The sequence below is a fragment of the Phocoena sinus genome, chromosome 13, assembly GCF_008692025.1.
Source record: "Phocoena sinus isolate mPhoSin1 chromosome 13, mPhoSin1.pri, whole genome shotgun sequence".
Taxonomy (NCBI): domain Eukaryota; kingdom Metazoa; phylum Chordata; class Mammalia; order Artiodactyla; family Phocoenidae; genus Phocoena; species Phocoena sinus.
In genome coordinates, this window is record NC_045775.1 from 65,514,373 (window position 1) to 65,532,071 (window position 17,699).

At 37.6% G+C, this 17,699-nt stretch overlaps 1 protein-coding gene and 1 pseudogene across 1 annotated transcript; both read left to right on the forward strand.

The window, feature by feature from the left end:
- The first annotated feature begins 1,689 nt into the window (after nucleotides 1–1,689).
- On the forward strand, nucleotides 1,690–2,784 carry LOC116764774 (annotated as a pseudogene).
- Nucleotides 2,785–7,686: 4,902 nt separating this feature from the next.
- Nucleotides 7,687–7,923, forward strand: LOC116763918 (signal transducer CD24-like). The gene has a single exon (XM_032652037.1). It carries the CDS (start codon nucleotides 7,687–7,689, stop codon nucleotides 7,921–7,923), a length of 237 nt encoding a protein of 78 aa, XP_032507928.1.
- Nucleotides 7,924–17,699: the final 9,776 nt, after the last annotated feature.

Below are 17,699 nucleotides of genomic sequence, written 5' to 3' on the forward strand. Positions count from 1 at the left end.
AATTTCTGAGTTTTAATTTTTGTATCCATAAATATTTCTTCATCTTAGGAACCCACCTCTGCTTGTTAATAACCAGTCCTAGTAAGTATCAAATTAATTAAGAAACTGGAATTCATGGTAGAGATAAGAAATGTGTTTCCATTAAATAAGTAAATATACACACATAAACACACACATTTTTGGCTCATAACCTGAAATTTATTAAGTCTAAGGTATTCTAAAAAGAGCATCATGACTTCCAGGTGATCCTGACTTTGGAACAAATTGGAAATTACACATATAAATCTTCTGATGTGGCATCCATTTCCATGAGTTCATGGTACACACATCCATGCAGGGCTACTCACCAGAAAGAAGCCAACACAATAAACAGACCATTGGGAAGATCGACACAAGGTAAAGAGCTTACTGCACTGGCTGATAATGGGGCAATCAAATGTCAATGTTACCATCATGTGATCAGCAGCAAATGCTGCAAGTGAGTGCAAGTAAATGGCATTTCTAGTATGTATTTGGTCTCGAATGCAATTTTGTAAGTTATAAGCAGAATTACTCATTTAAAAGTGAGATAGAATTATGCATTACATATAAGAAAGGTAGTTGTTTTTGAAACTTTTTCCCATATATATGATGTATATTCACATTATGTGAATACACATACACACCAAAACACACACACATATAGAATGACAAGATAAAACATTTTTCCCTTAATGTTTCAAAGCAACAAATGTAGAAAAGATGCATTATAAGTCATATATTACAAATGCATTGTAAGTCCAGGCTCTCCAAGAAGGAGACATCAAGATAGAATTAGACTTGTAGGAGATTTACTGGTGAAAACAATGTCAAGGAGCAAGAAGGAGGGAGCAGAATGCAGAAAGAGAATTCAGACTGTGATCTGACACCCCAGAAAGAGAGAGAGCAGGAAGGTGGATTGAATAGAAAGAGCTTCAGATTATAGTGTAACTTCGAGGTAGTCTTGCCTAGGCTTATGGGGATGCCAGATAAAATTTTGTAGTTTAGAGCACTCCTGTGTTGGGCAAGATTTGTCCAGCAAAAATTATCCCTGCACACTTGTTGAACATAACCTTGACATAAAAGCAATGCCTAGATTCTGAAATTCAGCTTTCAAAGCTCTCCACCAGCTATGCTTCTTGCAGCAGGCTCTCCTGAAGGGAGATCCTTAGCTCTCATGTGGAGGTCAAATATCTCCTCCATATGTTAGATCCATTCTGTGACACTTATATGTATTACATATAGGAGTCTGTGTTCTGAAGAGAGACTCCTTGGGTTCAAATCCCAACTCCAAGGCTAAGACTCAAGTGAGACAAGCCAGGCCACTATAAGGCGAAAAGTTCAAGGAGGGCCTTATTCCTGAGAATGAGTGCTTCCTTAAACATTGCGCCCTGGGACCTCACCCTACTCCAAGCCTTGCCCAGGAGATAATTTAGTAGCTATGTGACCTTAAACCAGTTTCTGACTTTCTGTTTCCTCATCCTGAGAATAATTCTGCTCACAGGACTGTCATGAATATTAAATGAGTTAATGAGCACAGCTGGCAGTTGGCCAATTCCAGCGCCAGATCCGGCCTCCTAGAGGAACCATGCTCCTGCAGCTTTGGGTGTCACCTGTTGTGCCAGGCGCACACCGCTGCACAAGAGGAGATGCCGTGTGAATTCTCTGTGAATGTTCAGAGGAGGAATGCCAGAGCTACTGGCTAAAATCTATCCAAATAAAAGAAATATCCCCAGGATGGATTTTCTGGTTCTCTTCTTGTTCTACCTGGTTTGGTGCTGATTGGTATTGTTACAATCTGCATCTGCTAGAAAACGCATTGCTTGAAAGGCCTGGTCAGAAGAGGAACACAGATAGTTTTGTATATAGTTCCAGAGTGCCTTCATAGAGCCATGCTAAGATTGCTTCATTACCTCTTCCATACATGAAACCACACCTTCAGTATCCTGCATTTCATCTTTCAAGGAATGGTTTATCCTGAATACACCTGGGAAATATTTGTCTTCTGTCAAGAGCTGGAGTTCTTGTATTACCTTTTTCTGCCTTATCTGCTGCTGATTATAAACCTGGTTTTTTTCACCCTAAGTTGTGTAACCAACACTGGTACCATAACAAAAGCAAAAGCAAACATGTTACTGTTTCTTCAAGTTTATGAACTTGATGAGGTGATGTTCCCAAAGAATGTGAGGTGCTCTACTTGCGATTTAAGGAAACCAGTATGACCCAAGCACTGCAATGTGTGTAATTGTTGTATGCACTTGTTTGACCATCACTGTGTGTGGGTGAACAACTGCATAGGGCCTGGAACACCAGGTACTTCCTCTTCTACCTCTTGACATTGACGGCTTCATCAAGAGGTGTGTTTTCTGTGTTTCTGGTACCGTTTCTGGTACAGTGGTGTTGGACTTGTACCTGAAGGCTTACATCAATGATCTTGGACACTTGCAGGTTGTTGACATTGTCTTTCTTATTCAGTACGTGTTCCTGAGCTTCATGAGGATTGTCTTCCTGTTGGGCTTTGTTGTGGCGCTGAGCTTACTCCTTTGGAGCTCCCCGTGCTTTTGTCTCTACGTGGCTACCACCAACCAGACCACTAACAAGTGGTACAGAGGTCACCAAGCCTGGTGCCAGCACTGCCCCCACATGGCCTGGTCCCCATCAGCAGAGCCCTAGGTTTACCAGAACATTCACTCACATGGGCTTTGGAGCAACCTTTGAGAAATCTTTCTACCTGCTACTGCACATTATGAGAGAAAGAAGAAATAAGAATAGGAAGAGTGTTACTGCCTTTTAAATATAGCATACTTTTATTTACACATATGGATAAAAAGATGAGTTAGTGAGTAAGAACATTTTGGACAATGCTTGCAGTACTGTGTTGACTGCTCATATTATCCCCAGTATTACGTTTACATTTAAAATTCAAATTTTCAGGCTCCATCCCCTTACCCAAACAATTTTGATTCAGCAGTTTTAGGGTGGGGTGGAAGAGTAACTTTGTAATATACTCACTTACTTATTCTCATGTGTACCCAAGTCTGAGAACCACTGACCAAATCCTTTCTTACTACTCAGCCATTTGCTTCTCATTTATCTCAATATTGTTCCAAGTACCAGAACTTGAGCAATGAAATCAAATTGTGTCATGTGTGCTTTCAGCCCAAAGAAATCTGTGGGGAAGAGCCCAAGAGATGCAGGGTCCAGTCTCATTGACCCTGACATTGACCAGGTTAAAGTCACTTCATATTTAGCCATTAGAAGTAGAGGACTTGAATATATGTATAACTGAGTCTCTTTGCTGTACAGTAGAAATTAAACACAACATTGTAAATCAACTACAATGAAATTAAAAAAAAAAAGAAGCAGAGGACCTGAGGTGCTTTCCCAATGGGCACAACCAAGTTCTGCATTACTGTAGTCCCATTTGAACTGAATGAACTTTTCTTCCTTTTTCTTTCTTACCCTGCCATCTGACTCTCTGAAACCACCTTGCTTCCTACAACCTCCTCAAGAATGGTGCCCTGGATATCATCAAGGAGCAGTTTTGTGAGCAGCACCTTCCTTTCACACATAGAATTGCTGTGTGAATTGGTTGTGAATGCCTCCAAGCCTACAGACATCAGGCCCGAAATAGTGCTCTCACCCACAAGCTTTGAAGTCTGTCATCCTCGAGACACACTCATGAAAAGTGCACAGGTGCAATTTCAATTGGAGCTTATGGGGGACAATAGCTTTGGATTGAGATGCAATTCCATCCAAGTCAGAAATCAGCTGCACCATGATCAACAAATTTGTGGTAAATGACAGTACCGCTTCACAGTGAGTTACCTTATGTTCTGAAGGGAAAACACAAGCTTGAGAAATGGAAATGTTTTGTCTGACTCTCAAACAGGGGCTTAACTCAGAATAAAAGCCACAGGTCCAAATACAGCCTGAGGAAGAAGTCGCTGGGACAGGGAACACACTTCAACCTGGCTCTCAATTCAAGCTGTCAGCCTACATTCATTACATGTCATGACATGTTCAGCATATATGGCCTTGCCAATCACCCTTGTGGGGTGGTTTTGGTCATGGCAGACAATGGTGGGCTGATTAGTCATTAGTCCATCCTGATATCTTATTTAAGATGAAAGAGTGGGAGATTTTAGGTGAGATGATCCTGAAGAACCAAATGATAAGATACAGTTTATTTCTATAAACATCTGTGTGTTATTGACCTGGATCAGAAGAAAAACACGTTTGTGGGTGGGTTGCTGGTTTCTCAAGGCTTAGTGATTAAGCAGCTGTGATAAGTTGTTATGAGGATGTTGACTGGAAATGATTTGACTTAATGGCATGTGCATGATCAATAATAATATGTCCTATTTAACCATTCAAGTTACTTCATGAATATTCGTGGGGTCTAGGATCTTATGTGGATAAATCTTACATATTATGTAATATCAGTAGTTTAGTGGCATACTTATATGCATGTGGTAGATAATTAAAGTATGATTAGACATATTATGTATTATGTATGATAAACCATACTAATATATGTGGTAGGTCACAGGATGCACGAGGTACATAGTGTTAGAACAATTCATGATAATTTTTAACACTGACATAGTACATGACAATAATACTTCATTGTTTGTATACAAGTTTTCAAGAAATAGTTTAAATAGAATTTCAGTTTGGGGAGCTGGAGCTTTTTCCTTGAATCCTAGGGAGAAATGTTACTCTCCTTTTCTAGTTTAAAAAGCCAGAGTAATAATATATTACAAAGACTCTTCATTTTAGGAGATTGTTTTCAACAACACTTGTTAATAGTATAAGTACAAAAAAGAGGAGAAAATATAAAAGAGATGCTAATTGCCCAATGATGATAAGTGGGTATTCAAAAGATTGTCCTCCAATTCATGTTAGCGTTAGTAGGTCTGTTACTAGTAATCACAATAAACATTGACTAAGGGCCAGAATATTTGATGTATGATGTATTGGGATAATTGCTAGAATTAGAATTGCGAAGATTAGCTCTAATATACCACCTAATATGTTGAGGGTGGATTGTTGGAATGTGTAGGTGAATAGGAAAAACCTTTCTGGCTTGTTGTGCAGTGGAGTGCTGAGTGAGGTAGCTGGAGTATAATTGTCAAGGTCTCCTAAAAATCAGGTGAGAATAGTACTAGAATTAGGAATAAGAGCCCCAAGATATCCTTGATTGTGTAATATGTGTGGGAAAGGTTTTTGTCCATGTCAGATGAGATTCCTGATGGGTTATTAGAGCCCATTTCATAAAGAAGTAAGCTGGCCAACAATCAGTAGGGCTAAAATAATGAATGAGAGAATAAAGTGAAAGGCAAAAAAAATCAGGTGAGAGTGGCTTTATTAACTGAAAATCACCTTCAGATTCACTTGACCAGGCTAGGGTCAATATAAGGAATGGCTGAAAGGAGATTTGTAATGTCTGCTGTGCCCCACAAGTATATGCCTCATGGTAGGCGGTAACCCATGAATGCTGTGGCTACTACAGTTTAATGGAAGAATGATTCCAGTATTTCATATTTCTAGAAAGGCATGAGATTCAAAATATAGGTCTTGTCCTATATGAATGAATAAGTAAATGAAAAATATGAAGGCTTCATTTACATGTATCAAATAATTCATCCACAGTTTACATCTCAGTAGAGATTCACGGAGAAAAAGACAGCTGTTGTATCTGATGTGCAGTGTATATCTAGGAAGAGTCCTGTAAAGATTTGTAAAATTAAACATATTTCTAATAGGGAACCAAAGTTTCATTATGATGAGATATTTGAGAGGGCTGGTTTGCCAGTTGCAGATAAGTCCAGTTACAGGAAGATTAATATGGTTGAGGTTAAATATGAAAATTTGTTGTAAATGTCATTCATTTAGGTTAGATAGGAATTATGTTATTGGAATCCATTATTCTTGATGCAATTATATGAGATTGCTTGGAATGTGACAGTGTTTGCAGCTGTTTGGTCATACCATCGTTCGATCGATAGAAAAAATATAATTCCGATTCCTCATCCAATGAAAAGTGGGAAAAAATGTTGGAAAAGGCTGTTGGCTGTGACTAACAATAGGATGGTAATCAGATATTTGAAAAATTAATTAATATTAGGGTCTGAGGGTATATATCATATTGAAAAAGCTATAATTGACTATGTAACAAAAAGTGCTACTGGTATAAATATACAGAGAAATAATCTAGTTTAAAGCTAAATGATAGATTCAGGGCTTGGATACTCATTTATTGTCAGCTTAAGTTTTTCATGACCTGAGTAAATAAATATTTTTGTAGAAATAAGACTAGTGATGAAGGCTGATGAAGGCTTTAAATGGTGGTTTTTAAATAGTATGGGTACAAATCATTTATGTAGATGTTAGAAGTGGTTTAGATTGGTAAAATTGGTATGAATGCTGTTATTAATAGACAGAGGCAAATAGATTTATTACTTTTATTTGAAGTTGCACCAATATTTTGGCTCCTAAGATAGATTACTTCTATCTTTTAAAAGTTTGAAAAAATAATTCTTATTTTGGAGACATGAATTAGGAGTTCTTGCATACTTTTTTGGTAAATAAGAAGCTTTGAGGTGACATTTGGTCAGCGACTGGAGCAAATCTTGCAGATATCTGGAAAGTGTTGCAACAAGGGAGCACCTAGTGCAAAGGCCCTGCAGTAGGACCATGTTTGGATCCTGAAAGCATAACAAGGAGGCCAGGGTGGCTGGAGTTTGGTAAGTAGGTGGGAGAGATGGTCAGAGAGAGTGGACAGAGGTCACGTCCACCTTTCTAGGCCATTGGAGGACTTTGATTTTTACTCCAAGTGAGATGGGAAGATTTGGGGGTTTTGAGGAGAGGAGTGATCATTCTGCTGCTGTGTTGCGTAAACTGAAAGGATCCAAGGGAAGCCAGGGAGAGCAGATCTTGCAACAGATCCAGCTGGGAGGTGCTGGCCACTGAGATCAGATTTTTACCAGCGGAGGTTTTGAGAAGTAGTTCAGTGATGGATATTATCCTGCAGGATGCAGGTGAAATCAGGTGTTTAGTTTTGGGCATGTGAATTGATCAGAAATCCAAGTGAAGATGTCCTGTAGGCACGTTGACAGGCATGAACATGATAGGAGCCCAGGGCCTGTCTGTGTTGTAGATGTATTAGGATACATCAGTGAAGAGACAATATTTAAACCCATGAAAATAGGTGGAATCATCTGGAAAGTGGGTGTAAACAAGGAAGCGTCTGAGGTCAGAGACCTGTAGCACTGCAACATTTGCCAGTTAGAGGATGTCAAGGAACCAGCAAAGAAGGCTGGGAAGGTGTGGCCCATGGGGAGGTGAGTGGAGAGAGATGCGGTCCAGGAAGCTGGGAAATAAAGAGGAAGGTGAGATTCCCTCTCTCATGTGGTGCCACTAGGTCAAACGTTTGTATATATATACTTATGTACAAAATGTATATATATATATATATATATATGTATGTACAGTATTAGCCTTCTTAACTTGACGTTACTTCATGAGGGCATTTTCCCCTGTAAATGATGGTTTAACACTGTTAACAAGAAATGTATATTTGACTTTGCCTGTGCCCGCCCTGAGCCAGCGATCCTCCATGCTCCCTGCATCCAGTGAGATGTGCTACACATTGATGGAGCGGACATGAGCAGAACGATGGTGGCCAGGCTCCGACTGGGGCTGCTGCTTCTGGTGCTGCTCTTATCTACGCAGATTTATTCAAATCAAACAATTCTTGTAACACCTTCAAGTAACCCCTCCCAGAATATCTCAGCTGCCCCCAATCCAGCCAATGCCACCATCATGTCAAGTATTGATGCTCCACAGTCAACAGCCAGTCTCTTCATGATCTCGGTCTCTCTTCTACATCTCTGCTGTTAAGAGACTCAGGCCAAGAAGCATCTATACATCCCCATCTTCTAAACCCAGTTCAAAAGGCATCTAGACATCTAGTGTGACAAGGAAAACAACAACAACCAGGGCTTCATTGAATGAATCTGCTGATTCCACACCTTATTTTATTGACAGAAATTGTTGAGGATCCCACATTTGATTGGTTTGAAGAGCATGTGAAGGGTTTGACTAGATGATGAATGCCAATATTAAAGCTGCTGGAGTTTCCTGTACAAGATGAAGAGAGACAATATCCAAAATTAGTTGAGATGATTTTCTTAAATGTGGCTTAAGAAGTATGGGCACATAAAACTCTACCTTGAAAATGAGAATAGATTTTATCTTACTTAGAGATAAAGAATAAGATGTAGAACAAAGATTCAGTTTTCATTTGGTGCATTAAATTTATAAGGCCATAAAACAATTGGGTAAAACAGAAAGCTTCCATGATTCTCTTTATACATACATTAGAAGGAACTTCCAGGTATTACTGCAAATCCTCCATGTGTTGTTTCAGCATTACTAACTTAATGCCGATGTACTCTAAATAAAATTTTATGTTAAGCTATCACTGTTCTCTTGGGAACTGAACTCTTTCTTCTGGGGCTTTGTGTTTGACATTGAATTTGGATTATTATTCTTTTTTGCAGTACGCGGGCCTCTCACTATTGTGGCCTCTCCTGTTGCGGAGCATAGGCTCCGGACGCGCAGGCTCAGCGGCCATGGCTCATGGGCCTAGCCGCTCCACGGCACGTGGGATCTTCCCGGACCGGGGCACGAACCCGTGTCCCCTGCGTCGGCAGGCGGACTCTCAACCACTGCGCCACCAGGGAAGCCCCAAATTTGGATTTTTATATAGCCATTGACATGTGCCAACTCAATGATGGATTGGCATCTACCCCAAAAATCCAAGCATAATGAGTACATTTTGCTTATATACTTATCAACTATCCTTATTCAAAAAGAGTGCTAGATTCATTTAGCTAGACAGATAACAAAGAGTAGAAGTATATTAATCTCAACTAATTTCAAAATGCTTTTTATTTCTGCATAGGTTGAATAATTTTTACAATTAAAAAAATGGTCTGTTTTGAAGGTAAAATTGACAAATCTTGAAATTAAAAAGGCAAATATGTGAAGGAACCAAACTGTAAATCAAATATTTGAGAACTGAAGACTGGAAGCTTGCTTACATTAAATTCAGAAAAATATTTATATTCTTCTCTGTAAATACTTCCCTTGAAACTGAATCAGAATAGCCATATTTGGAACATTTTCTGTTATCATTCAATATTTTTAGACAGTTGGAACCTGGTCTTAAGCCTAAAGTGGGCTTGATTTTGGAAAGTAAAACTTTTCACAACTGCTTTGATTCACAGAAACCTTTTTAAAAGTAGCCATTCCCTAAAGTCTTTTGTTCACATGGTCACACAATTATGCTTAGATGTTCCAAAATCTAATATGGTCACAGTTAACCAAAGTCATATTTTTCCAACTTTAAAAACCTACATTGGAATAACCATATCCAACAGATCTCAAGCTACTGTGTGTGTGAATGAACATTCTCTTTTGTTTCATACCTGAATGCTGTATCTCTATTTTGGATTGTATATTGTTTTTATTATATTTATGCTTTGATTTATAGTAACTTCTCATGTTATGGAATTGATATTGTATTAGACATAAACTGTAAATAAAAAGAAGTGGCTGAAAGAGCAAAAAAATCAAGATATGTATATTTTCCTTGTTGTGTTATATTTAATATATAGAGGGAATATAGGGCAGTTATAATGATATTAATTTCTGTTAGGATAATGGTAACATTAGAGCATGAGAATGATATTACTACAAACAGTTCTCCATTTAGTTTGATTTTGGGGGTTAAAGTTAGGTTGATGAGAGTTGCTAGGAGTCATAATGCTGCTATAGGTGGAAGGAGTGTTCATAAACTGTGAGCTAGAACTATAGTTCAACTGTGAATTTGTTCATAATTCAGGTTTGGTAGGTAGAATAATATTGATGATGTAAGGCAGTGGATGGACAATTATTAGGGCTGTAGCTCCTATACAGCTTCCTGGTGTTTAAATAAGAATGGCTACAATGACTAGTACTATGTGGCTGAAAGAGTGATTTTAAGTCTGGCATAAACAGATTGAGATGGTTATGATTGGTCCTCAGAAGAATAATATGAGGAGGAATTATGCCATGTAATTTGTTAAGAGGCTTAGTATTGTTCTAATTCATCAAGTTTTAGCAGTAAAGCTGCAAGTAGATTCAACAAGTAGCGGCTTTTGCTTTGTGCTTTTGGTAGTCAAATGGTTGTTGCTATGGCTTGAGTGTTGGCTATATGCAAGGCACAGCGTTTTACAAGCATATTATTTCACTTTACCATCATGACAACCTGATGAAGTGAGTATTATTTTCATTATATAGATGTAATTTTTGAGGCACAGAGAGGTTAAGTAACATTCCCCAAATCACAAAGTTAGGAAGTAGAGAATCAAAGTCTATGTCCAGTTCCATCTGTCTCTCAAACCACTGTTCTGTGTTTAAGGTGATGTCTTTGAAGAGAATAAAACAAAAAGTATGACATGACTCTTTCCTATGGTATATATCTGGAGAAAGCTTTAAACATACCAGTTAAAAATAGAAAAAAAGTCCATTTTGAAAAAGGCAGATCACATATTCTGCAGAAGTAGAAAGAACATCAAAGTGGGGTTGTAATTTGTACAGGTAGGAATAGGTTAGAGAGGGCATCTTTTTGCTGATCCATCTTGTTATCTAAACAGGACTAGAAAGACTATAAAATATAGGACCTGAAACTCAACCCATCTCCAGAGGTGAGTGGGCTCCAGGGGACAGACCCAGCTGGGTATTAGCAGGCAGTATGTGCCACTTAGCTGAATGGATCTAGAGTGTCTGCTCCAAAGAAATGCAACCCAAGGAAGCAGAGTATACTGGTGGGTGAGCAGAAATTACACGAGAAGGGGATTTATTTGCCATATGGAGAAGGATAATGAAGTGGGTCAGAGGGAAGGCTGGCTTATTCACACATTTATCAATCACAATCTTCGTGATCTTGGACATGTTATATACTCCCTGATTCTGTTTCTTTATCTAGAAATTGGAGATAATAATGTAATCTACATAATAAAGTTGTAAGGAATGATTCATGGAAAGCAATTAGCACAGTGTCTAAAATAGGTTAGGTACCATATAAAGGCTTCCTATTATTTTAATCATACACAGGACATAGTAAAAATAAAAGTGGGAAGTTATCAGAACTGGAGAGGTCAGCAAGGGAGAGAGTAAAGCATATGACAGCATGGAAGAAGTTGTTGGCAAGGAGATGTACCTTGGATGGTGGATCATGGGCATGTGGTTGGTGGAGTTAAGAGGTACTATAATAATTGATCCTTTTATATATGCTAGACATGACTTAACTCATTACATATCTATGATGTAGTCTACTATATTGCCCCATTTTACAGATGTAGAAATTGAGGCTCGGGGATAGGGATTCAAATAATCTATTTATTGTCCTCAGGTTTTTATTACATCATTGGTTCAGAATTATTTTGGTGCCTATACCAGATGCTGGGGAGGATTTTAGTCCTGTGTAGCCTCTAAACTGATTCTCTTTAACCTCTAACAATCCCAGCTACATAATAAAATGACATTTTGTGTCTTAGGATACATTTGATCTAATCTCACTAGATTATTATCGTTTTCCCCATACTTTATCCATCCCCCAAATTATTCATTCAGTCGCTCATTCAACCAATACTTGTTGTTAAGCTCCTTCCAACATTCTAGATACAATTTAGGATGTGGTGACTCAGAGATGATAAAATACAGAGGCAGAGATACAGGTAAATAGATATTCACAGATCGCTCTATAAATATTATGGTAGAAGCTTAATAGACGTGTATATTGGGAGGGAGTGTCACAGGGAACAGTCAAGAGGCCAATTACCTCACCTAAGCAGCCCAACTCTTGAAATCTAGAATTAGATTAGTTCCTGGACACTCTCATTCGTTCCTCTATCTCATTTCATCTCTGCCTGCTCTGTGCCCAATCCTTGCTTCATCCTTCAAGCCTCACATTGACTTCAGAATCATCTCTGTCTCAGTCCCTGGAATTTCTATTTAAGTTCCTATGACCATATAAGGTTTAAATTGACTAATCAATATTGAAGGTGAGACTTGCCTTTTTCCCAAAAGTCAAAAGTCATCTTTAGATGACAAAGAGATGGAAAAGAATGACTAAATTCTGAGGGAAGAAGCAGGGAGAGAACTATGGCAGAAAAATTCTATATATCTCATTTTCAGTTAAAGGAGATTTTATGTGTTTTTTGTTTGATTGCTAGATCTTGAACTAGTAGCTAATATTGAATGTAGCTAGGAATGACACATTAATCAGGGCAAAAGTCTCATAACCACAAAAAGCCTATTTCAATGACACCACAGGGGTTATTCTATCCTTCCCTCTTTTTTAATGAACAGTTGTTTGTCACCTACATTGGGCAAAGCAATGAGATAGATACAAAATGGAGGGAGACATATACCCTACTTTTTTAAAAGGAACTTCTTTGTTTTTTATTGTCACTGTAAATGACTACTGAGATAATTTTTAAAACTTTAACACAGATCTTTCTAGGCTAACAGAATCACAGCCTCTAATTTTATAAATCTCTCTTCTTCTGGTACAAGAGTTAAAATTTGTGGAACAAAAAGATTTTCCTAAAAACACAAAATCAGCTGTTAATCATGCATATACCCTACTTTTAAGGAACTTTATATTATTTACTATAGTGTATATGAAACAGAGTCAGTATTACCCCAGAGAAGCAATTAAATAACCAGACTATATATAAACATTTGACAGGGTCACAAGGATTTTTCAACATACACAAATCAATCAGTGTGATATACCACATCAACAAGACAAAAATTACATGATCATCTCAATATATGCAGAAAAAGTATTTGATAAAATGCAACATCCATTCATGATTTAAAAAATAAAACCTACAAAAGTGGATATAGAAGGAACATATCTTAACATAATAAAACCTATTTATGATAAACCCACAGCCAATATAATATTCAACAGTGAAAAGCTTAAAAGCCTTCATGCTAAAATCTGGAACAAGACAAGGATGCCCACTCTCACCACTTTTCTTCAACATAGTATTGGAAGTCCTAGCCACAGCAATCAGAAAAGAAAAAGAAATAAAAGGTATTCAAATTGGTAGGGAAGAGGTAAAATTGTCATTATATGCAGATGACATGATGCTATATATAGAAAACACTAAAGACTCCACACAAAAACTACTAGAACTGATAAATGAATTCAGCAAGGTAGCAGGATACAAGATTAACATACAAAAATCATTACATTTCCTTACAGTAACAATGAAATATCAGAAAGAAATGTAAACAAACAATCTTTTTAAAATTGCATCAAAAATAAAATACTTAGGGGGACTTCCCTGGCAGTAAAGTTGTTAAGACTTTGCTTTCCAATGTAGGTTGTGCAGGTTCGATCCCTGGTTGGGGAGCTAAGATTCCACATACCTCGTGACCAAAAACATTAAAAAAAAAGCCATATTGTAACAAAATCAATAAAGACTTTAAAAATGGTTCACATCAAAAGAAAATCTTTTAAAAAAACACCCAGGAATAAACCTAACCAAGGAATGTGAAAGACTTATATGCTGAGAACTACAAAACATTAGTAAAGGAAATTGAAGATCATTCAAAGAAATGGAAAGATAGCCAATGCTCTTGGGAAGAGTTAATATTGTTAAAATGGTCATACAACCCAAAGCAATTTACAGATTTAATGCAATCCCTATCAAATTACCCATGACATCTTCTCACAGAACTAGAACAAATAATCCTAAAATTTATATGGAACCATAAAAGACCCATAATTGTCAAAGCAATCTTGAGGAAAAAGAGCAAAGCAGGAGGCATAGCCCTCCCAGACTTCAGACAATACTACAAAGCTACAGTAATCAAAACAGTGTGGTATTGGCACTAAAACAGACATATGGATCAAGGGAACAGAATAGAGAGTCCAGAAATAAACCCACATACCGATGGACAATTAATTCTTTACAAGAGGCAAGAATATACAATGGGAAAAAGACAGTCTCTTCAACAAGTTGTGTTGGAAAAGTTGGACAGCTACATGTAAATCAATGAAGTTAGAACACACCCCCATACCATGCACAAAAATAAACTCAAAATGGCTTAAAGACTTACATATAAGACGTGACACCATAAAACTCTTAGAAGAGAATATAGGCACAACATTCTCTGATATAAATTGTACCAATGTTTTCTTAGATCAATCTCCCAGGGCAATAGAAATAAAAGCAAAAATAAACAAATGGGACCTAATCAAACTTATCAGCTTTTGCACAGCAAATGAAACCATAAACAAAATGAAAACTCAACCTACAGACTGAAGAAAGTATTTGCAAAAGATGTGACTGACAAGGGCTTGATTTGCAGAATATACAAACAGCTCATACAATTCAATAACAAAAGAACAAACAACCCAATTGATAAATGGATAGAAGACCTAAATAGACATTTCTCCAAAGAAGACATGCAGATGGCCAAAAGGCACATGGAAAGATGCTTAACATTGTTAATTATTAGAGAAATAAAAATCAAAACTACAATGAGGTACCACCTCACACCAGTCAGAATAGCCATCATTAAAATGTCTACAAATAATAAATGCTGGAGAGGATGTGGAGAAAAGGAAACCCTCTTACACTGTTGGTGGGAATATGTACTGGTGCAGCCACTATGGAAAATAGTATGGAGGTTCCTCAAACAACTAAAATTAGAGTTCCATATTATCCAGCAATCCTACTCCTGAGCATATACCCAGACAAAACTATAATTCAAAAAGATACATGAACCACTATGTTCATAGCAACATTATTCACAATATCCAAGACATGGAAACAACCTAAATGTCCATTGACAGATGAATGGATAAAGAAGATGTGGTATATGTGTACAATGGAATACTCCTCAGCAATGTAATGCCATTTGCAGCAACATGGATGGACCTAGAGATTATCATACTAAAGTGAAGTCAGAAAGAGAAAGATAAATACCATATGATATCACTTATATATGGAATCTAAAATACAACACAAGTGAACATATCTACAAAACAGAAACGGACTCACAGACATAGAGAACAGACTTGTGGTTGCCAAGGGGGAGGGGAGTGGGGTAAGGAAGGACTGGGAATTTTGGATTAGCAGACGCAAACTATTATATATAGGATGGATAAAAAACAAGGTTCTAGTGTGTAGTTCAGGGAACTATATTCAATATCCCGTGATTAACCATAACTGAAAAGAACAAGAAAATAATATATATAAAACTGAGTCACTTTGCATACAGCAGAAATTAACACAACATTGTAAATCAACTACGCTTCAATAAAAGTTTTAAAAAATAAAGATTTGACAGTTACTTATGGTCCTAATAGCTAATATTCTCAAAATGCTTTTAAGCTATTCTGATAAGGTCAGTCTATAGCACCAGTGACATTTCCCAAACCCCCCCAGAGGCCAGGAGTCTTTGTCTTTTCATGCTGTTGCTGGAGCTGAGGGTCTGGTCTAGTGTGCGTATTCCTTAGAGGACACATGGGTGTCAAAGTCTATCACAGAGACACTATAGAAAAATCCATCATCACACTAGAATATAAGCTTGACACAGTTTTGTGAGGGCAAAGAAAAATCAAAGGTGGAGGAGCAGGTATGACTAAAAATCATCAGTGTCACTTGGGATACCTATAAACAGTCCCTCTGATGCCTGCTTTACTACTTTTTTTTGAAGTATAGTTGACTTACAACTATATTTACATTAGTTTCATGTGTAACATAATGATTCAATATTTTATACATTCCAAAATGAACACCACAATGTCTAGTTGCCATATTGACTATATTCCCTACACAGTACATCACATCACTCTGGCTTATTTATTTTATAACTGGAGGTTTTTAATATCCTCATCTATTTCACTTATCCCCACACAACCCTTCCCTCTGGCAAACACATTTGTTCTCTGTATCTATGAATCTATTTCTGTTTTTTTTATGTTTGTTCATTTCCTTTTTTAGATTTCACATATAAGTGAAATCATATAGTATTTGTCTTTCTCTGTCTAACTTACTTCACTTAGCTCAATATTCTCTAGGTACATCCATGTTGTCACAAATGGCAAGATTTCACTTTCATGGTTGAATAATATTCCATTGTATGTATAATAGACTATTATATATAATATATACCACATCTTCTTTATCCATTCATCTACTAACCTAACAATTAAGTTCTTCCCATATCTTGGGTATTGTAAATAATGCCACAAAAATCCCGTGTTCATATATCTTTTCAAACTAGCATTTTCTTACTTGCAGAATTTCTGCTGAAAGATCAGCTGTTAACCTTATGGAGAGTCACTTGTGTGTTATTTGTTGCTTTTCCGTTGCTGCTTTTAATATTTTTTTCCTTGTATTTAATTTTTGTTAGTTGGGTTAATATGCGTCTTGGCCTGTTTCTCCTTGGACTTATCCTGTATGGGACTCTGCACTTCTTGGACTTGATTGACTATTTCCTTTCCCATATTAGGGAAGTTTTCAATTATAATCTCTTCAAATATTTTCTCAGTCCCTTTCTTTTTCTCTTCTTCTTCTTGGACCCCTATAATTCGAATGTTGGTGCATTTAATGTTGTCCCAGTTGTCTCTGAGACGGTCCTCAATTCTTTTCATTCTTTTTTCATTATTCTGTTCTGTGGCAGTTATTTCCACCATTTTATCTTCCAGGTCACTTATCCGTTCTTCTGCCTCAGTTATTCTGTTATTGGTTCCTTCTATGGTATTTTTAATTTCATTTATTTTGTTGTTCATCATTGTTTGTTTGCTCTTTAGTTCTTTTAGGTCCTTGTTAAATGTTTCTTGCATTTTCTCTATTCTATTTCCAAGATTTTGGATGATCTTTACTATCATTACTCTGAATTCTTTTTCATGTAGACTGCCTATTTCCTCTTCATTTGTTTGGTCTGGTGGGTTTTTACCTTCCTCCTTCATCTGCTGCATGTTTCTCCGTCTTCTCATTTTGTTTATCTTACTGTGTTTGGGGTCTCCTTTTTGCAGGCTGCAGGTTTGTAGTTCCCATTGTTTTTGGTGTCTGCCCCCAGTGGGTGAGGTTGGTTCAGTGGCTTGTGTAGGTTTCCTGGTGGAGAGGACTGGTGCTTGTTTTCCGACGGGTGGGGCTGGAGCTTATCCTTCTGGTGGGCAGGGCCGTGTCAGTGGCGTGTTTTGGGGTGTCTGTGAAATTAGTCTGACTTTAGGCAGCCTCTCTGCTAATGGGTGAGATTGTGCTCCCGTCTTGCTAGTTGTTTGGTATGGGGCATCCAGCACTGGAGCTTGCTGGCAGTTGGGTGGAGCTGTGTCTTTGTGTTGAGACGGAGATCTCTAGGAAAGCTCTTGTCAATTGATATTACATGAGGCTGGGAGTTCTCTGGTGCTCCAATGTTCTGCACTCGGCTCTTCCACCTCAGAGGCTCAGGTCTGACACCCAGCTGGAGCACAAAGACCCAGCCAGCCACATGGCTCAGAAGAAAAGGAAGAAAAAAAAGAAAACCAACAGAAAGGACCCAAAACCAAATGGTAAAAGCAAAACTAAACAGACAAAATCACACGCAGAAACATACAC

Bases quoted from the DNA above. Each gene is read 5' to 3' on its own strand.
- LOC116763918 (XM_032652037.1), top strand. From the start codon at position 7,687: ATGAGCAGAACGATGGTGGCCAGGCTCCGACTGGGGCTGCTGCTTCTG.